Raw genomic sequence first — 22,505 nt, 5'->3', positions numbered from 1 at the left:
TGAACAAGACAGTTTAAGTTAGATCTGCCTAAGTACTAGGAATAGAAATCGTCAGCTCTCCATATTTAGCTTTCAAAAACCAAATGAGCCATGTATAAACAAGTTGAGAAACTTAGTTTTTTAATGTTTCATTTGCAGAGTTTTATATCCATGAAGTGCCTTTGAAAGTTTCCAGTTGTGTGGGCTGCTGTCTCACCTCCCACAAATTATCTGCTTTCTACATCTGGTGCTAAAACTTTGAAACTGAGGAGGGCTCCAGGACCCTCAGCAGGTATAGTGTCTGTCACTCATGTCCTGTGTTTATGTCTAGGCTTCCAAAATGATGGACATCAGTTACCTGCTTGAGAAATCGTGGGTACAGGAAGGTGCACAGCAAAGAAACAAGTGCAGGAGGGAGGGGCTAGGGTGGGCTTTCATTAGTGCCAAATCCACAAAATTCAAAACAGAATTCAAACAAAGCAAACTGGAAGTGAAAACAGGGAGGAAAAGCTCAAGTGGGTCTAAGAGAGGATGAGCTTATTTTTATTTCTCTTGTTGAAATTGAAAATGGTAACAAGTGGGTGACCTAAGGATGCCCCTTGGTTTACCACCTTCATGGGGTGTTGACTTGACTCCACTGATTTGCTTTCAGGTGAGCTACAGGTCAAATCTGAGTAAAAATCTGCAAAACTAATTCCTCTAAGCCCAGGCAATCTTTGATCAAAAGTATATAGTTCACAATTGCTCAGAGATTGTAACCAGAGGAGTTCCCTACAGCATCTGCGCTGCTGAATAGAAGGGTGGTGACATGAACCACTCGGTTCATTCTGGGTCTTGAGCTCTTGATTTGTAGTTATCCACTTACAGAAAAGGGGAAACAAGGCACTTTTCAGCTAAAGAACAGAAACAGTTACCCGAGCAGTGCTTCAGCCTTGTAAATGGAGGGGATTTCTCACAGCTATTTCTATGTACCAGTTTATTAATGCCTTACATTAATCTACTGATAGGTAAGTTGCTGGGCCCACAATCCGAGTCCCCCTATGAGTCCCACTTCTGTTTCCTGTAACCATGTGACTGGTGATGCTGAGTGATAACCATGTCTGCTTATGTTGTACTACTGACCCTTCACACTGATTGATCTATCTATACTGAAGTAACCAGTGGTGATATGTACAACTATATTTAAAGAGCAATAGTGTCTGTGTGTCAAGAAAACTTCTTAAATCTTATTTGTAAAGATTTATATGGTATGATTTTATGTATGTTCATAAATCTTGCACTGTATCCTATTATATGTTACAATATTGGTGCATGAATTTATTTTCAAAGTATAAAAAAAAAACTAATTTAAAAACATTTTTGGTATGTGTCAAATAAATTTGATTATGAAAACATTTTTGGTATGTGTCAAATGTTCTTTGTAGACTTTTGTTTCCAAAGTAAACGCAGCTGCTGCACCATGAGCTGAAATCTCCTAAAGCACAAGCTGCCAAGTCTCACTGACTGAAACAAGGTGTGCCCATCATGTATGTATCCTTTTAACTTGCAACAATTTCAGGAAACAAGTATACTTTTAAGTCTATAAGCTTTATTGATACTTTGCTTTTACAGTTCACAATGCATTCCACAGATTTAGTTCAGTACAGCTTAAACCACAATGGTATAAATCTTCAATTTATAATTTCTTGCATAATAACAACATTTGATACTCGCAAACAGTTTCTTGGAAGCATTAAATTCCATCCATAGATTCGGAGTTTGACAAAATTAACTATACAAGTAAGGGTATGCAATGAAGTTGATGCTGAGTCCTATGTGCATGGCATTGTTTCTTACTGAAACAGATGGTAGTGCTCCTAGAAATGAATTTTCTTTTCGTAGCGTATGTGCTTTGGAACGAAACACATAAATAACCAACAACTCTGAAATATCAAGCACTGTGGGGGCAAGCTGGAAGGTGAAGGTCTAAGCTTTGTGAAATACTATATATATATATAGATGTATATATAACCTATATTTACTTATATTGGCAATGACTACAACATTATAATTCACAATACACCTAGAACATACCAGAAAGGCAAGCCTTCTCACTCATTCCTGTATTCAGTGGTATGATCTCGTCTAAACAGTCCATTTCAGGAAATCTGCATCTACACAGACCATACACAGTACACAAACTGTGAAAAGGTTGTTTTTTTTTTTTTTTTTTCAATTCCACCTTCTCTGCGACTTCTCCAAACACAGCAAGACTACCTGTGACAAAGTGTAATAATATACAGCCTCCTCAGCTCTTTCACCAGTGCCTCACACAAGAAAAACAAATATAATCACGGTTTAAATCCATACAGAGCAGCGTACAATACCTTAGATGATGAACACAGGGCAGTCAAGACAATTTTTCCTCAAACACTGCATTGCTGAAAATAAAGATCTGTGAAACTGCACTGCAATGTCAAGGGTGCAGTCTTCCCTGGCCCTCCCCCATGTGACAAATGAATATCCCCTTTAAAGATGAATTCGTATTGTTAATTATTCTGGACTTTTCATTCAGCTTTGCGCTTCAATCCAGGGATTTTCGCTTGGATCCTACAAAAGGCAAGAGAAATGTAAATAGTTAAAAATGGTATTTTGTTTTCTGCTCCAAATGGCATCCCTTCAAGAACTTACTCGGCTTATAAAAGCCACCATACCCTAGAGCTGCTAAGCCATCAGCTGTAATTTTGCTACCACATCCTCACAAATGAGATTTAAAGAAAGCCTCAAATATGCATAGAAACCCTCGAAATTTGCTTTTCGTTAGCCTATAATATGGGATACTGCAGTGTCTTCAAAGTCTAGCACACCTAGCCTTGAATTATTTGTATAGTTGACCATTTAAAAATACTTACTTAGCCATAGCATCTTTAACATTCTTATTCACGAGTGCTAGATAATGATCTATCTGAGTCTGGAAGAGATAAAAAGGAGTTATTAGAAAATCTTATGAACCATTACTTGGTGCAGTAAATGAAGAGTCATCACATTTCCCATTTTAATAAGGCTTTGGTAAGCTAGAACAGACACATGTGCATATCCCACAGAACACACTGAGCACCATATTAAGAAATTACCTGATGCCGTTCATAAATAACAGGAACACTGAATAGTGAAATCAGGGCTGAAAAGGGAAATAGACAACTGTTAAAAGTGACTAGTGTGTTTTAGAGAACAAACTGACAACACTCTCAAGATATAATCAGTCAGTAACCCTAATGAATCAACACACACAAGCATTTCCTCGATGGATCTGTTGTTGGGGAACCACTCCTGGCTTGGAATCCCAGCCCTTCAATCAGACCCTTCATAAATACAGGCAATGGCTGTTAAGTGAATTTACATCTGTTAACATTAGATAAAGCCATTCTGTATCTGTTGGAACAGTCTTTGAAACTTAAGTAATGTCTCTGAGCAACTTACACCCAGTCTATTTAATTCTGCAATTTTTCATTCCACTGACTTTTGTATACTTACCCAAAATCAGTAGTGTAAGTCCATTGAACAAGGCACCAACATAGGTAAACACCCACATCAACACTGCAAACTATAAGAAAATAACAAAATTATAAAATTCAAGTAAAGTTTCTTCATTACTAAATTTTCAAATAAAAGCACCCCCATATACATGCCGATCTACTTGAGGCCTATACTTCGGACACTTGGTAAAAGTAATACGAATATTTCACTTATAACGGTCTAAATTCAGAATTTCAGAATCCAAATGAACTACACAAGATAGCTGATTCTGTGTTGTCTCAGATCAGAAACAAGTACCAAAGGGGTGTATATATATATATATATATATACACACCTTACCCCTTTCAACTCTATTAACATTTAATTTAAAAGGTGGTTACGAATCGGGCTGCGAGCCTCAAGGTCAGCAGTTCAAAACTACAGCTGTTCCGCGGGAGAAAGATGAGGTTTTCTGCTCCCGTAAAGATTTACAGCCTTGGAAACCCTGTGCAGGGTCGCTATGAGTCGGAACCGACTCCACGGCACATAACAACATCAGAAACAAATGCAGAATAATGTGCTGGACCCCAAGGTCAGTTTTAACCGCAAGGTCGGCAGTTCAAACTCACCAGATGCTACTTGGAAATCCTATACAGGGTCACTATGAATAGAACTGACTTAGCGGCACTTAACAACAAAGTAATTAAAGATACATATTAACTGAATAATTCAGGCATTATTGTTGCTAAGTACCATGGAGTTAGTTTCTACTCATAGTGAACCTGTGTAGGGTTTCCGAGGCTTTAAATCTTTTGTGGAACCAGAAAGCCTCATCTTTCTCTCACAGGTGGGCTTGAAACACTGACTTTGTGGTTTACAGTCCAATGTCTACCCTATGGGAGTACCTTAATAAACATCAAAGAAACTATGTTTCAGGTACCTAAACATCACCTTACGCATGTTATTGATGAGAAGCACTGTCTGCCCCATGATACATATGTTAACCATCAACAGTTAACCTTGGCAATGAAGACTCCTTAAACTTCTACTTCTGTAAAAATTCTTCTTAGTCGCTGCTGCCTTCATATTTAACATTAATATAGGAGTCCTGGTGTGGCGCTGTGGGCTAATGCGTCAGACTGCAAAGTTGTTTTAACTACAAGGTCGGTGGTTCAAGCTCACCAGCTGCTCTTTGGAAAACCTATACAGGATCACTATGGGTCTTGAAGGCACTTAACAACAACAACATAGTGTTAACTGTTGTCCTGGTGTGGTGCTATAGGATAAGCATTGTGTTGCTTACCACAAGGTCAGTGATTCCCACCAGTTGCTCCTTGGAAACCCTATACAGGGTCATTATGAGTCAGAAAACGCCCCATGGTACTTATGGTGCTATTTTAAATGCTTTACAAGAAAAAACTCATCAAACCTTCTTAAAAACCATATGAGGCAGGTACTATTACGTTAACTATAATAAGATACAGATATAACTTATGAATGCCATATTACATGAAACAATCTCCTACTTTAGTATTCCTGGCTTCAAAATCCGTCTCTTACCATCAAATAGGCAATCTGGGAAAGGCTTTACTGCGCTTCTATAAAAGCGATTTCATGATTTCATTTTGGAGAAATCCTTATTTCCTCTTTAAACATGTTGGTTTACAGAAACTATGGTTGGACAAGAGAATTTCTAAGTTTTCTTCCAGCTCTAGTATTTTGTGGCGTCACACAGTAGTATTGTTAAGTACTCTCGACTCAATTCCGACTCGTAGCAGCCCTTTCTATTTAGGGTCTTCCAAGGCTGCGCATCTTTACAGGGAGCAGAAAGTCTCATCTTTCTCCTGTGGCGTGGGCTGTACGCTTGAACCACCAAATGGTTAGCAGTCCAATGCCTATCCTGGTACACAGCCTCAATTAAGTTCAAAGCAGTACTTGAAGATTTATAAGTAGTCAGTCTAGGCTTTTAACAAATAAACATCAGCAGCAGGAGTTCACGCTTCCTAATCAAAGTCTTCATGTGTCTGGTACCCACTCTGCCCTGTCTAGTAGGTAACAAGCGCACTGCCATGGTAGCACCCATCTACTCTTCTGCGATTCCTCAGGCACATATATGATAGGGTGTAAACAGAAGTGGAGGAGAGAGAGATTCACACCTCAATTCACTAAAGTAAGGATCCGCAGACATTCTGTAAAGGACAGTTTTATGGGCCACATAGACACTGTATTACTATTCTTTGTTGCTGTTTTCATAACTGTTTAAAAATGTAAAAACCATTCTTAGTGTCAAGCCTGAATTTACATACAAACAAAAAACATGCCCCATGCCCCAGGTGGGCAGTAGCTTGCAGATCTCCGTGATCTAAAGCATACCTTTCTCTCTTGCAGATCTCCGTGATCTAAAGCATACCTTTCTCTCTTGCAGATCTCCGTGATCTAAAGCATACTTTTCTCTCATGTATTTCCAACAAAATCTGACTGAATGCCTACTACATGCTGGATCCTGAGAATGAACTATGGTACTGAAACTCTAGTAAGCAAACTTACTTCAGGTTAGGAACACACTTTGAATTCCACCACCAACTGTCAGTTCCATAAATAGTAACGCTCGGGTTACCCCTACCACTGAATTTCACTCCTGTTCAACTAAGTAAATGTCAGGCATTCTTACCAATTGCACCTGCCAACTGAAAATCCAAAGTCAAGTGTTGCCCTGCACTCAGCATGTGCTGTGGAACCTCTGGTGGTTTAAGGCATGACTCCAGACAGCATGCCCTTTCCCATGCACAAATTTTGACTCCGGTTGCAGAAGCTAAATATAACATCTGCACTTGAGTGAGTTTACTACAAAGTAACAGACAGACTGCCATATACCAACTACAAGACTAAGAGGAAAAGAGTCAAACTTCCCTATTTTAGAAGGAATTGATTTAAGACACTTAGAACATACACAGTTTTGTTTTGTTTTTTTTAAAAAGTCCTAATTTGGTCACTACATGACTTTCTAGGTCACACAGAAAGATTTCACACCTAGGTCACTTAGCACCCCAAATGTTACCTGCCACTTGAAGGGCATTCTTTATAAAATCCAGGCAATCCAGAGGCAAACAGAGCTCAAGTTTCACATGTGTATGAGGCCAGGCAGGAGCCCTAAATGCATGAGGGAGTAGAGGGGAAATACACATTCCTGCTCTCAGGGGAGCAGGTACCCAGACCTCAGTTCCCTGATGGTTGCTGTACAACCACCCCAAGGCCAAATGTTGCCAACTTGTCTCATTTTAAAAGAGAAACCAGAAATTCACATTTCAATGTGCTATCATGGGACTTTTAAATGTTGCAGCTAACATGTAGAAAAATTTTAACTTTGGCAGCCCCAGACAAAAATACCAAGAAAGGATTTCCAGAGAATGTACCGTTAGATGAGAAAGAGGTGGCCTAAAAACTAGCATTTTAGCAACTGTACAATTACTGGACCTGTTATATAACAATAACAACTAATTTTTGTTTTTTGTGAACAGTTAACTATACGACAGTTGATAAAATTTGTATAAGGGAGCAATGGTGGCACTGCATGATACACAATGGCTTGATAAACACAGGCAACAGTTTAAACCCACCAGTCACTCTGCAGCAAAGCATGAAGCTATCTGTTCCTGTAAAGATTCACAGCTTCAGAAAGTCAACACAGGATTGCTATGAGTTGGAACTGACTCACTGTCAATGGATTTATTTTCTGTTTTGGGCAGTTTGCATGTATTTTAACAATCTCAAGTCCTGTGTTCCTATTATCCCTATAGAAGAAACCAAGACACAGATGAAGCAAGTTGTCAATCTAAGGTTTATCTGACTCTAGAGTCTATATACTGTGCTACACTGAGCAAGCCACCTAGAGAGCAACCATTCATGATTAATAGAATTTGTCACAAATGTGCATGTTATTCAATAGGAATACAGAGACAGGTGAAAAGCCAATAAACACCTCTTTAAAGGAGTAAATGGGGTCCTGGTGTGATGCTAACCCTTGGCAGGCAGTTGAAACCCACCAGTCACTCCTTGGAAACTCTATATAGGGTACTATGAGAAGGAACTTGACGGCACTTAACAACAAAGACACAAATGGCAGCTCTCATTTTGGACTTAATAACTTCTATGCTATTCTTGGCAAATATTTTTTAATGTTAACTGCCAAAGGAAGTCAAAGTTCCTTTCTTCCTTGGATACAATGAGGAGGGGAGAAAGAGACCAGCATGTAATAAATACGAACTGAAGGAGGGCAAGGGTCATGGCGTTGTTTGTCTTTCTTCCAGGGGAATGAGGGAATTAATTATGTTTAACTATGTACCAGAAGGAGCTCTGTGCTCCATAGGGTTTTCAATGGCTGATTTTTAGAAGTCTCCAGGTCTTTCTTTTGAGACATCTCTGGGTGAACGAACTTGAACCTCCAACCTTCTGGTTAGCAGCCAAGTGCGTTAACTGTTTACACCATCTGGGAACTCCATACTTAAACTCCTACTAACCCCCCCCCATTGATTCCAACTATAGGACAGAGTAGAAACCAGCCATGGGATTTCTAAGACTGTAATCTTCATGTAAGCAGTCACATCTTTCTTCTGCAAACCTTCCCTAGGTGGTGTGTTGTTGTTCAGTGTAGTCGAGTCAATTCTGACCCATAGCGACCCTGTACAGGGTTTCCAAGGAGTGACTGGTGAGCTTGAACCACCAACCTTGCAATTCAAATGACTGCAGTCCAGCGAGCACCTTAAATCTTGGAAGTATTTCTCAAAGTACACTAGTTTCCTGGTGGCAATGACTGGTGAACAGCTGGCCAGATGTGGCAAGACTATCTTGAGCCTTATGAGCAGTTTTGGCAACAGAAGGTGGCCTCGCAAAGCAGTCACACAGGCCACTAGAAAGGTGCAATTCCTTTTCCCTCATGCTACCTTGGTGACCAGAGGGGCTGGCCAGCTCTCCCCGTCATCTACTGCTACTAAAGTGAAGTGGGGATAGGCTCTGCCGCTTTGGGATTCAGGTGGGATCGGCTTAAGACCTACAGCACCTACAGAACCACCAGACCAACAGTTAACTACGCACCCTGCTCCCAGCTGCCCTGTGGTCCTAACAAGACACTGAAATCAGCTCCATCGAGGGTCTCTAGGAACTACTTCCAGACTGAGTGCACTGAACGCACATAAGGAGGGCCAGGAACCCAGCTGTAACATCGCTCCCACATCTACCTCGGGGGCTCCTTGGCTTGCTGGAGCCCCTCAGAGGTTTCTCCTCCCCAGGTACAACAGCGTCACTGGGGTTTTTTCCCCCGCCTTTTGTCATTTCACTATTTTTGCTTATTCCTTCTCCTCCTTTCTATTCTCTTGAATTTTATCCTTTCTATCTCAGATTTTGTTTTTCGTTCATCTCTTCTCATTTCTTACCTTCTCCCCACTCCCGCTTTGCTGTTTCTTACTACTCTCTATGCTCTCTTTTCATCTTTCCTCTCCCTGGTTTTACTAAGGGTTATTATTTTTTATATCTTCCTTGTATTTTCTCTGTCCACACGCCAGTCACAACCGTACCACTCGTAACAGCTCTACCCATTGGGGAAGAGACAATACCTGCTCCTATAGCACCTGATCAACAATAGACAGAAGTCAACAACAGCCAAATCTATCATAGACTGAGGCACAAGAACAGAGACACGTTTCCATTCCTTACCAATACCCACAGTAGAGAGTTGGTGAGAGCCTAAGAACACCTCGACATACAATCATCAATTAAAAAACAAATAGAAGAACCCCACAATGCCCTGGAGACAAGAGACAACTTTAGTCCACACTAAGAAACAATGCGTTGGCAAAGTCGTTTGAACTGCAATGCCAGTGGTTCAAGCTCACCAGCTGCTCCTTGGAAACCCTGGACACTGGGTCGCTATGGGTTGGAACTGACTCAACGGCACTTAACAACAAGAAACAATAGAGCATGGCTCAAACAAATGACAAAGATGCAAAGCCAGAAAAGGTAACTATAACTGAATAAGAATTCAAAAGAACATTCAGGTACCTTTCACAGAATTGACAGAAAAATTGAGGAGAGCAAGAACACAAAATAAACTTTGGAAGAATTCCGGAAAATACCAAAAGAACAGATAGACATAATAAATGAAGTATTAGGAACAGTATAAAACCTGCAATTAGAAATCCAGAAGATTAATACTAAGATTTCAGAAAGGGACATTAAAAGGGCAAAAGAGCAGATTCAAAGCAATGGAAGCCCAAATTAATGAGCTTAAAAATGAATCTCTCGATACTAGTATGCTAAAAAAAACAATCCAAAGAAAGCCTAAGAGTAGGTGGGACTCCAAAAAGAGAGGAACAAGTTAGAGGTGATCAGAATTACAGAACAAGAAAAAAGGGCAGAGAGAAAATTGTCAGAGTTGTTGGAAGAAAACTTCCTATACATCATGAATGATGAGAAGATAAACATAAGAAGCTGAACGAACTCCAAACAGGATAGGTTCCAAAAGAAAATCACCAAGACCAAACTTTCCAAAACCAAAGACAAAGAAATAATCCTGAAAGCAGATCAGATTTCTTAGCAGAAATCATGCAGGCAAACTTGTCCCACAAATACAATGGCGAAATTTGGGTGTTTCCTGATAAACAAAAATTAAATTTGTAATGATCACACCAACTTTACTAAAAATGCTAAAAAGGGTGCTCTTTGGACTGAGAACCAACAACAGCAGACGCCAACCTGAGATTACTATATATGACAACACCACCCACAACTCAATTCAGTAATAGGAATATTTAAAGTAAAACAAACCTACAATACTAAAAATAGGGAACCAGATATATCAAGGTAAAATAAAGTCAATTACAAAGCAAAAAGAGTATGAAATAGTGTAGATACAGAACTTCTAAATAGCAAAGAAGTCAAGTAGATTTCAAGATAATGGCCTGTTTCAAATGGGTAAAAATTAATACATTATAGGGTAACCATAAAGAAAAACAATACACCTGCACATAAAAAAAAAAAACAACAACCAGAAAGATTTAGTAAACATAATACAGCAGAAATGAAAACCCATAAACAAAATGAACTCAGTGCAGAATATGATGTGGAACAAAGAAACCAGCAGCACCACAAAAACACACAGCAAACTGACAGACAGCAGTCAATTCACAGCCATGGAGAAGTTCAATGTAAATGGATTAAATGTACTAGTCAAGAGACAGAGAGAGCATAATGGATAAGAAAACAATATCCTTCAATATGCTATCTACAAGACATAAAATGCAGGTGCAGATAGCCTCAATTACAATGGAGAGCTATGCAATGTTCAGCCAAAAAAAAAAAAAGATAACTCTTGGAACTCACAGCATGGATGAACCTGGAGGACATGATGCCGAGTGAACTCAGTCAATCACAAAAGTTCAAATACTGTATTTGATAAATGTTGTGAAAAGTTAAAAAATTTTCTTAAAAGTAATAATCTATAATGGTTATGAGAGGAGGGGAAAGGAAAATTATTCATAGGCTAGAGGGTAGATAGACACATGTTAACATGGGTGGGGGGGCAGGTAATATACAACAAGAGTGAGGTTAGCATTGGAAAGATGAAGGAGGAATGGAACACCTGAAGTGAACAGAGATGAATACTGTTAACTGTTGGTCCATAGAGGGGATTCCAACCATTGAAATGAAGCAAAGTATGTGATTTATTGATTGTAAAACTGATGATCTGTTCTGAAAACTTTCACTCAATTCATAATAAAAAGTTAAGAAAAAAGTTCACAATCCTTTTCATTAATTTCTGAGAAAGAGAAGTTTCAAGTAGAAATGACCTAGAATCTAGAAGTTTGTGGATTTTAATAAATCTGGAGGCACCAAACATTCATGAGCAGAGAGGGCAATAGCAAAAGGTTTTCAAATTTTTGGCTTAAAGCTATTCATTTATAGAAGCCATTTTCTCGACAGGCATTTATAAATAACAATTTCACTGTACTTTCTTGTGGTTAAGATGGTTTTCATTTTCCTAGGTCAAAATCAAAGTCATTTCAATTACAGTTGACTTCTATCATAGCAAAAAAGCATTAGTCATCAAGATCATAAATTCATATAGAAACTTTAGCTATTTATTAGAAAAATTTCCAACAGGTTTTAAATCCACGTATTTAAAAAAACAAAAACAACGTGGAGCGATGGAGCAGCTGGGGACTTTAGATCCAGTGAGGGAGAGCGACTGTGTGCTGAAGATTTGGGGGGGGTGGGGGAAGGATTGCATGGAGGGGATTGGAACCATGGCAATGAGATGATATACGATAGAATGAATGTAAAACTAATGTTCTCCCATGTAAACGATCATATAATTCACAATAAAACATTAAAAAAAAAGTCTAATGACAAATATTTTTGTTAAGTTTTTATTATGTGATAGTTTAACATAGGGGAAACAAAAGCTATTCATTCTATCGAATTTCGTTTCATTGCAATGATTGTAATATCATCAAACAACCAAAGAGCAATTCAGTTATGTTAGAAATGTCAAATTAACTAAAAATTTTTATTGAAATTGGAAAATCCATTTCTTGTAAGAATTTGATTTATCCTACCAGTTGCTATGGCTACAAGTAAGGGAGTCCATGCCCAGGAAAGAAGCCCCTCAAAATTGTAAAAAACTTATACATTTACAAATTATCCTAAGACTCAACTGTTTTATTTTGTTTTTAAACAGATACCTTCATTCTCAAAATAAATAAATAAATAAATAAAAATTAAATTATGGACATAGAGTTTCGTCTGTATTCATTGAGTCTGGAAAAACAATGACACAATCACTCTCTTCCCTATCAAGCTTCATGATGACTTTTAGTTTGAAGGCACTCCCCGCCCCCCAACCCCCCTCCACACACACACACACACACACACACACACACACACACCATTTTTGACAGTTAAATTCAGAAACGGTCCTTTGTTCTGGAACACTCTCACTGCCTTAAGAGCAGTCTGCCTCTGCAATTCTCTCCCACTTCGCTCCATCCTACATTGCACTAGTACCTCCCTCCTCCTCTCCTCATGCGTCTTCACACTTCCTACCTCTGCAGTCACTTCAATTAATACAAGGTGGTTTCTTTTTAGGATTCATATTGTTGTTGTTGAGTCGATTCCAACTCATAGCAATCCTAAATAAGGTTTCTAAAGAGCAGCTGGGGAGTTTGAACCACCAACCCTGAAGTCCAGTGCTTATCTTAGAGTACTATACCAGGACCCATATGTTGCTGTTGTTAAGTGCCATCAAGTCAGTTCCGACTCATAGTGACCCTGTATAGGGTTTCCAAGGAGTGCCTGGTAGGTTTAAACTGCCAACCTTGTAACTCAAACTGACCTACCGGTCCAGAGCATTATCCTGCAGAGCCACACCAGGACTCATGTAGATCAGGTTCAATTTCACTTACACCAAAATATTTTATTGCCTCTCTTTTGAAACTAATTAATACAGCATGCCAAGTAACAATCACATTTTCTTTAGAATGATTGGTATCAAAACAGTTCAAGGCGCCACTACAAAGTAAGCCAACTGCTTTGTACAGCTACTCTGTACAAGATACTAAATGATAAAGAAACTACAATACTTGTTTCTAAATTAGAATTAAGTAACTGAGGTTCCAAGCCAAAATAAAATGAGAGTCGTTAATGGCGCAAAAGAATATTTCATCTACGGGCTTGTAATTGTTTGTTAAAACCATTTTAAGCATTTAAACCTATCCTGGCCAGTTCAGCAATTGTTTAATTTAGGCTAAAGGTTCAATCCTACTGCTATGTGTTAACCTTGGCTTACATGACAACTACAAAGTACTGCCTATCTCTTAGAAGAGAAAAAACAAAATTACAGCTCTTCTACATTTCTATACAGGCTTCAATTAGGAATCCATAAGCAAGAGCACATAGAAAGAAGACAAATGGCACATTCTATGCAATGGAAAATCAGTGAAGTTCTAGTGTGCTTAAGACACAGGCCTATTAGGAATTGGTTGAACTTAGGGAGAGCCAATTGGCAAAGTGAGAAAGTAACAGACACTATGTAGAGCAAGTTCCAAAAAAGAAAAGGGAAAAAAACAACAACAAAAACAAAACCTTCCAGTGACAACTAATGGAAGGTTAATTGGAAATACATGAGAGCTCAAGATATGAAATGGCTTAGGTTTGTGTGTCAACAACTTAACAAACTAAGAAATAAAATCCTAGCGTCTAAAACAAAACCAAGCAGATTAAACCACTTTCGGTATTATTATTTATTAGACACCCTTTTTTCTTATAATCAAAATGCCCTTCACTTTTAATCTTTATGTTTTCCAGAAATACAAATCTTTTTTTTTCCTTTAAATTATAAATCTAAAGGAATACCACATTCTTCTGCCCTAAATATGTGATTGTTAGAGTTGGAATTCTGAAATGCAGTAATGGGATTTCATTATGGTTTTTTTATATGAATATAACAAAATACATAGTTTTGGTTTTAAATTTTGTATATATTAAAAATGTGGAAACGAATAAACTTACCTTCAGAGAATCAACTAAGTCATCAACTAAGAAGAGACGTCTGAGTTCTTTTATTGTGCAGTTCACATGGCCAAAAGCAGAATTACTGTATTTCTGAACCAACTCCTCAGATATGGCGACTTCAGATTCCAAGTATGCCCTAGAAACCAAAACAGATCCTACTTAGCACTGACCGATGAGATTTCCCCTAAATGCCAGCCAGCAATTACAGATGCCTACTGTTTTCAAATGAAACACAATATAGAAAGTCAACAAGCAATGTACAGTTCATACACACACATGGTAAGCACACACTTTGAAGCCAGACTGATCTAATTTGAAATCTCACGTTCTGCCTCTTACTTGGCTGTACCGTCAAGTGGGTTTTGACTCATAGCGACCCTGTCTAGGGTTTCTGAGGAGTTGCTGGTGGGTTTGAACTGCTAAACTTGTGATGAGAAGTCTTATTATGGTATCACACACCAGGACTGTTGAGTTATACTTGGCTTTGTAGCTTTGGAAAATTAGTCTTCCCTCTAATCCTCTGTTTCCTCATTTACAATGGAGATAATAATGCTGAAGAGTCAATGAGTAAAGCTCAAAGAAGCCCTCACCAAACGGTTGCCGTTATTGTTATATGCCATCAAGTAAATTCTGTCTCAATCTCATAGTGACCCTGGAGAGAAGCAGCTGGTGGGTTTGAACTGCCAACCTTGCAGTTAGAAATACAGTGGCTATAAACAGTGTTTGGTATCTTTCTTTAAGCTGATATTATGAAGCATAACAAGGTTTCTATACATTTCCAAATCCTATACTTTCTCAGTCCATCAGACTATAAAACGAATGTCAAAAGTATATTCTATACTAGTGGAGAAGTCCTGGTGTGGTGCTGTGGGATAAAGCACTCAAGGGTGGTTTCAACTGCAAGGTCAGTGGTTCAAACTCACCAGCCACTCCTTGGAAACCCTATACTGTATCGCTATGAGTTGGAATTGACTCAATGGCACTTAACACTTAACTAATGGGAAAACTAGAATTGGTCAATTTAATAAGACAGTTGTATGGGGACACGGGAGGAAGCAAGTCTGCAGGAACCCAATGAACAGTTCTCATTAGCTATGGCTTCCAAGAAGCCACTTTATCTTGGTAGAGAAGAACCTCATGGGAAGTGCTGTGCTGTGTTCTCTCCTCTCAAATCTTTCTAACCTTATCTGTGATTCATTCTATGGTTCCGATTCTTCAACCAGTGGTGGTGGTGGTTGTGCCGTGGAGTCAGTTCTGACTTATAGCAACCCTATACAGGGTTTCCAAGGCTGTAAATTTTTACGGGAGCAGAAAGCCTCATCTTTCTCCTGCGGAACAGCTGGTAGTTTTGAACTTCTGACCTTAAGGTTCACAGCCTGATTTGTAACCACTACGCTACCAGAGCTCCTTTCAACCAGTAGTCCTCCCAAATCTTTCTAACCTTATTTTTCTACAACTCCCTAAGGTGCCACCTCAGATGTAAAGCCTCTTCTGATATTCTCTCTTACCTATCTGTCTACACCAATGGAATTTTACACTCCTGTGTCTCGAACATTTTCTTTGGTATTTTAGGTTGTATTTTTTTTTTTAACATTTACCTAACCAACCTTGTAACATAGTCAAGTGAATATTCTTGCTACTAGATTATAAACTTTTTAAGGGCCAGAAACATATCTTTATTGGCAAATGGTGTAGTACACTATTACATATATGCTATTAACTTAAAAATACCATTATTAATATCAAGCAAAAAAAAGTCCAAACCTTCTTATCTGCTCATAACAAAGCAAAATTTTATTTCTGTAGCTTAGAGAAATACAGGAAGGAGCTGGTATAGAAACCAATCACCAGTCTTCTCAAGAAGCAAAATAATTTAGTAGGTCTCTTCAAGTTTGAAAATCAATTTACCATTAATATCAACTGGATAGTACTCTAGGTAGGTATATACTCATTCATACCTTGCCAAACCGCTGTTACATACTTACAGGTATTAAACAATTAGAGAATATTTTAAAGACATAGTGCAATAGAAAAGGAATTCTCTTATTGTTTTGTGTGTGTTATGGAAGCCATCAAAGAGCTAGATCTTGAATCAAACAGAGAACCAAAAGAAAAAATGAAACCGGAGAGATCAGGACATCTGAGCAGCCAAGAGAGGCAGCGGGAAAATGGGCACAAGATCCCTGAGTGGCAATTGAGAGAAAAGGCAAAGGCATTGACACAAAGGACAGACAACTTCTTTACATAAAAATGCTATGACAAAAATGAAAAGAGGGTGATAAAAAAAAAAAAAAACAATCTGACAACATCTGTAAGAGTTTAAGTAATCTGAGGGAACCAGAAGCCAACCTGATATCAGCTGGATCCCATATAATCAGAATCTATACTGGGGGCAGGCAGACTTTCCGTAAAGGACCTGATAATAAATATTTTATTAAGGTTTTGAAGTCTATACAATCTCTGTCATAGCTATTTAACTCTGATAAATGGATAAATGTGGCTGTGTTCCAAAAAAAATTTATTTACAAAGCAAGTGACAAGACAGGATTTGGTTCATGGCCTGGTCTCAACTGAGGAAGTAATGAGAAACAATGAAATTTAGTGACTTTCTTTTTATGTGAGATAAAAGCAAAGATAATATCCAAACCAGGATGACAGTTATGTTACTGAGAGAAGGTGACACGTTTGAGAGAGAAATTCACTTAAATATATGGTGTGATAATGGTTGCCAGGTGCATGGGGTGGGGGGGTGTCATAGAAAGTGATTGTTAATAGACAGAATTTCTTTTGGGGATGAATAATATGTTCTGGAATTAGCAGTTAGGGTTATACAACCCTGTGAATGTACTTTGTTATTGTTAAATGTTGTCGAATCTGTTTCAACTCATAGCAACCCTGGGTTTGAATTGCCGACCAGTGCTTATATCCTACAATTACTAGAATATAATAAATTCTACTCTTTAAAAGGCTGGATTTTACAGTGCATCAATTATATCTAAGAAAAAAGTGGAGGAAATTCATGCTGAGAATGAGATGAAGGCAGAAGACCCAAGGTGAGGTGTGTCCCATTAGTGATTGGGTGCATAATGTCAGAGCATCCATGTAAAACGAATTGGGAGGTGATGACTACGAGACTGGGAGAGGCGAAAACAGAGCAGCTCTTCAAAGGAAAAGGCATTTTAAGTAATGTCTCAGGAAATGTGAAACGGACACTTGACAGAGAAGAAGGAATCTTAAGAAAAAACAGGCATGATGGGAAAGCATGCCATTAGAAAAAAAGATATTTCTAGTAAGAGAAAGCATACTGGCAGTTGGTGGTTATGCGCCGTGGAGTCGATTCTGACCTCATAGCAACCCTGTATAAGATTTCTGAGGCTGCAAATCTTATGGGAGCAGAAAGATTTTTACGCCACTCCTGTGGCACAACTGGTAGTTTCAAACTGCTGACCATGAGGTTAGCAGCCCGATTCGTAACCACTGCACTACCAGAGCTCCTTAGCATATTGTTGTTATTGTTAAGTAACGTGGAGTCTGTTACAACTCATTGTGACCCTGCACAGGGTTTCCAAGGCTGTAAATCTTTGCAGGAGCAGAAAGCCGCATTTTTCTTCTGTGGAATGGCTAGTAGTTTGAACTGCTGACCTTGCAGTTTGCTGTCTGATTCATAAGCAATAAAGAAAATATAACCCTCATTCGCCTACTTTAACCACGTTAAAAAGTCACCACTTCCATTATAGTAAGATTCTAAGAAACAATTAATCCTAACAAGTAGTAGAGTCAAGTTAAGGACTACATAAACCCAGTGTGCTCCATCATAAGCCTCTAATATGACCTTTGTAGTTGTTATTGGTAGGTGCTATCACATTGGTTCCAACTCACAGCAACCTTGTATATGGTTTCCAAGGAGCAACTGGTGTGTTTGAACTGCCAACCTTGTGGTTGCAGTCCATTGCTGATCCTACAGAAATGACCTTTAGGCAGTTTCAAAAGCAAATACTTCTAGTACAATCTTTTAAGCAAAAATTTGTTTGCAACTACCTTTAAGCAATTAAAAAAAAACATAATAATAAAATCATGCCTATAATGCTGTACACAGTTAAAAGATGTCTCCATACTAATCTAGTTTATACTAAGCATTGCAAATGAGGAGTCTTGTTTTTCAAACATCTCACCTGAATGGGTGGCCTTCATCTGATTTCTGGATAGCTTGGATCACACCCTTATATATCCTAAAGCTGATAGTCACAGAGAGCAGGGCCAATGCAATGTAGGCCGTTACACTCACAATGCTGAATACTGTCAAGGAAAGCAGCAGGAATAAGCTGGCACCAAACACCACTCCAGTCTTCTTTATGTCTCTCCAGTAGAGGAGGTCAACCACTGAAAATGAGAAAAAGAAGACATCGGAAATTAAAATGCTGGTGTCTCCATTTGGATGTGCTCTGCCCCCAAAACAAAAAAGTCACCACATAAGGCAAAATCAAAACCTAAAATAACAAAGAAAAACAAACTTTCTATGCTACATTTTAAACCCACTCTAAGTTGTCTATTAGTATGATACCTGCATCTATTTATATTTTTTAAACATTTCATTCAAATCTACTCTGAATGCCGAATCAATCTGGATATATAAGATTATTAAATATCTCAAAGGCTAGCAGACTTCAAATTTGAAACAAGAGTTCACTTAGAATATCATCCTGAAGGTTTTTGCTTAAGTCTTAATAGTTCTCCTTTACAGTATCGAACTTTGAGGGAAAAAAAAAAAAAAAAAAAAATATATATATATATATATAACCAAAACTGGCTACCATAAAAGATTGCCTACAAAACAAAAGACAGAGGGACACAATTTTAAGATTATCCAAAAAGTTACTCTCCTCTAAGAATAAATAAATACAATGTCATAGAAATTTAGAGTCAAAGAAAAACTGAATGTGCTCACACTGTTATATAATGTCTATTAATAGTAAGGAATCAGACAAAGCCTAACTTAGCAAGTTTGCTCTGGGCCTCTGGTCACAGGGCTACTGTGGGGATCAAATACCCATAGGCTTGTGGGTCTCAAGATCAAGTTATGCACAACCCAAGGAGAGTCTGTCAGTCTGCCAAAGGGCCCTTGTATCCACAGGCTAAACCTAACTCATCTCTACCTGGATTATCAACAATTGGGAGAAAAGAACATGTGTCACAGTAAACATGAATAAACTCAGCAGCAAAAATTATAATTCCTATACATTTCCGGAGTCCTGGTCTGGTGCTGTAGGGTAAATTGGACTGCCAACGGCAAGGTCAGAGTTGCAAACCCACCAATCGCATCTTGGAAATCCTATACAGGGTTCCCTATGACTTAGAACTAATACAATGGCACTTAACAATAACAATATAATTGTTCAAAATAAACAAACAAAAAAAAGCAAAAGTCACTTTTCTAGGGACTCCTTAGATTCCCCTAAGGTTTATATGACCTTTCTTTATATTATTATTGTTGTTGTTAAGTGCTGTTGAGTTGATTCTGACTCATAGCAGCCTTGTGTAGGGTGGGTTTCCAAGGAGAGACTAGTAGGTTTGAACCACCAACCTTGTGGTTAGCAGTCCAGTGCTTATCCTCCAGTGCCACACCAGGACTCCGTATCTGGGTAAGTGAAAAATGTTCGATGTCATTGCAAAGCCATCAGTTCATATTATTGAGTTCCTATATTGTGAGCGAACCTTAAGGTCAGTAGTTCAAAACTACCGGCTGTTCCACGGGAGAAAGATGAGGCCTTCTGCTTCCGTAAAGATTTACAGCCTCGGCAACCCTGTACAGGGTTGCTATGGGTCGGTTCAGACTCCACGGTACATAACCACCACCACCACCATATTGTGAGTATTAAGATATGTTTATGCCCATCAGAGTGTCTGGTACATAGCAGGGACTCTAAAGTACTGTTTCATTCTCTTAAATAAAAATGTTATAAATTTAACATTTTATATATGATTTACAAACTTTGTTTTTCAATTTTGTATTTCAACTATTTGTTCAAGTCTTCCCCATCTCAGATTCATTCTAACCCTGCCTCAAATATCTAAATCTGTTTCTGTTCTATTCAACCAGTTTCTACAACTATACCAATATACTGTAGTTGTTAAGTGCCGTTGAGTTGATTCTGACCCATAGTGACCCTGTATAGGGTTTACAAGGAGCCGGTGGTGAGTTTGAACCACTGACCTTGCTGTTCAAATGACTTTGCAGTCTGATGCATTAGCCCACAGCGCCACACCAGGGCTCCATACCAATATACTAGCATGAATGAAAACCACAAGAACTTAAAAACTGACATTATGAATATAGAGATAACAGCAATATTAACTGTTTTCTGACATTCAACAAACACTGAATGAGCTGACACTGTACAAGAAACTCAACGTAGACGTAGACAATGAGTTACGAAACACAAATGGAATTTTCTTTAAGGCCCTGTCCAACTCTAAAACAATACAATGCCAGGAGAGATGCTAACATGTAAAGCAACAAAGGTAAATAAAGTACAAGTACCACAACTGTCATGAAAATTCAGAAAAAGAAAAAATAGGAAGAAATTAAATCAGGTTTTGTGAAAGAAGCAGAAATTGAGCTGGGTCTTGAATAAGTAGAATCTAAAGGCTGAAGACCCAGGTCTAATTATAAGTCTCTACTCTCTGCTGGCAGTGGTTCCTATAATTAATGTTACCTTTTAAACAGGGTACAGTGAGAGGAGAGGAGAGGCTATGATGATAGCTCTTGGTACAATAATTACTTCCTGTGAGGCTTCCTCCCACCTCTTACAACAATGGTGCGAAAATAGCCAAGCAAAGTACTGGCATTGGAGCACCTGAAATAGAACCCTGGCTCCCTCACTTCAGCCCACTATACTTCAGTTCTTCCTGTACAATGTGCTCAGCAGTCAGAAGGACTCACTAAGCTGCTGTGAGAGGATAAAGTGACATCTTGGATCAATATGATTTTTCTTGAATAAGATAATTATATAAAACACTCAGTATATTCCACAGCATAGGATAAACTTGTTATGTATGTAAGGGCTGTTATCTGTTTTTATTATTAATACTATCATAGGGTTAACAAAAGATGACAGCCTAAAGAATAAGCATGTAAGGTTACATGTCAAATGTATTTTTAAAGGAGCAAGTAGTCCTTTATAAGAATGCCTGGTTCTGAAAATTATCCACACACATGTATTAGACCTCAAAATTACTATTGTTGAGAACTTAAAACAAATGCAGATGTCCTCAATTCCTTGATCTCATTTAAGAATTTCAGAAAAACCTGATTATGAAATAAATAACTATAGACATATGGTATGCACAACATACTATCTAACCAAACAGCATAATACAACATAGTTCCTGTTCAAATAGTTTTACTAACTATTGTTGTTAAGTGCCATTGAGATGGCTCCAACTTATACTGATATAGGGTTTTTTAAGGAGTAGCTGGTGGTTCTGAACTGCCAGCCCTGTGGTTACCAGTCTGGCGCTTATCCTACAGCCCCACACCAGGACTAGATAAGAATTATTTGTAATTCATCAATCGTTTCTACATAAATGGAGAGGACAGAAAAATCAGTGACTGGAATTCAAGAGCCATATATCCTAACACTGGTTCCACAATTCTCAAACTGCTCTCATCATTCGAAAAGGGGATTTCTTATATTCTTTCACAAACAGCTAGTCTTGCATTCAAATTCCCAAAAAGTGGATTTAAATCAATCAGGCTTTATTATTATATTATCTTTGACAACTGTAACTTAAAAATATTTCCTTTCTTTTTATATCTATATTTGGAGTGGTGAAGTGGAAGGAAAAAGGCTTAAGACAGTTTTATTCACATCACTCTTAAAAAGTAAACATTTAAAAAAAAAAACCCAGACATTATTAAAACTTTAATTTCTACTCTTGTAACTTTTCAAGCAATTAAAAACTGTACCATTTTGGTAAAAGTAGGAGAAGAAAAGAAAACGTTTGAGAAGTTGGATACTTTTTAGGCCTGGTAGAGGTTTTAGAAATGTTTCGCAGGTTAGTGATCTACAACCTCCAACATTCCCACCCCCCTAAAGGCACTTACAATACACTCTCAATTATCAAAACACAATGAAAGGCAGCCTTCTTAACAACAAAGTGAGACACAACACTTACATGAATGGGTCTGTATTATGAAATTACTAAATGGCAGAACACACAACATATCCACGCTTACTCTTAAATAAAACTCATATTCTTCAAGAATGGTACCAAACTGACAGCTCAGTACATTGGAGTTCTTCAAAATGTTATACATTTGCATAATGAATAGACAAAGCATGTTGTTGTTGTTAAGTGCCTTCGAGTCAGTTCTGACCCATAGCGACCCTGTACAGGGTTTCCGAGGCTGTAAATCTTTACAGGAGCAGAAAGCCTCATCTTTCTCCCGTGGAACAGCTGGTAGTTTC

At 38.3% G+C, this 22,505-nt stretch overlaps 1 protein-coding gene across 5 annotated transcripts in view; it reads right to left on the bottom strand.

Annotated features, from left to right (window-relative positions):
* Positions 1-1,550: 1,550 nt before the first annotated feature.
* RTN4 (reticulon 4) overlaps positions 1,551-22,505 on the bottom strand; it is an 85,885-nt gene continuing 64,930 nt past the window's right edge. For 4 of the 5 annotated variants that reach the window (XM_006873532.1, XM_006873531.1, XM_006873529.1 and 1 more), the window contains 6 exons: positions 18,210-18,417; positions 14,035-14,173; positions 3,493-3,562; positions 3,093-3,139; positions 2,871-2,929; positions 2,196-2,568 (listed from right to left, as the gene is read on the bottom strand). In XM_006873532.1, coding sequence (XP_006873594.1) covers positions 2,526-2,568; positions 2,871-2,929; positions 3,093-3,139; positions 3,493-3,562; positions 14,035-14,173; positions 18,210-18,417 — 566 coding nt within the window. In that variant the 3' untranslated portion in view covers positions 2,196-2,525. Of the gene's footprint in view, positions 2,569-2,870; positions 2,930-3,092; positions 3,140-3,492; positions 3,563-14,034; positions 14,174-18,209; positions 18,418-22,505 lie in introns of all 5 variants that reach the window. The other variant, XM_006873533.1, reaches the window with a different exon arrangement.

Source organism: Chrysochloris asiatica, unplaced genomic scaffold, assembly GCF_000296735.1.
Source record: "Chrysochloris asiatica unplaced genomic scaffold, ChrAsi1.0 scaffold00245, whole genome shotgun sequence".
In the NCBI taxonomy this organism is placed as follows: domain Eukaryota; kingdom Metazoa; phylum Chordata; class Mammalia; order Afrosoricida; family Chrysochloridae; genus Chrysochloris; species Chrysochloris asiatica.
This window is presented reverse-complemented; position numbering and strand designations above follow the sequence as displayed.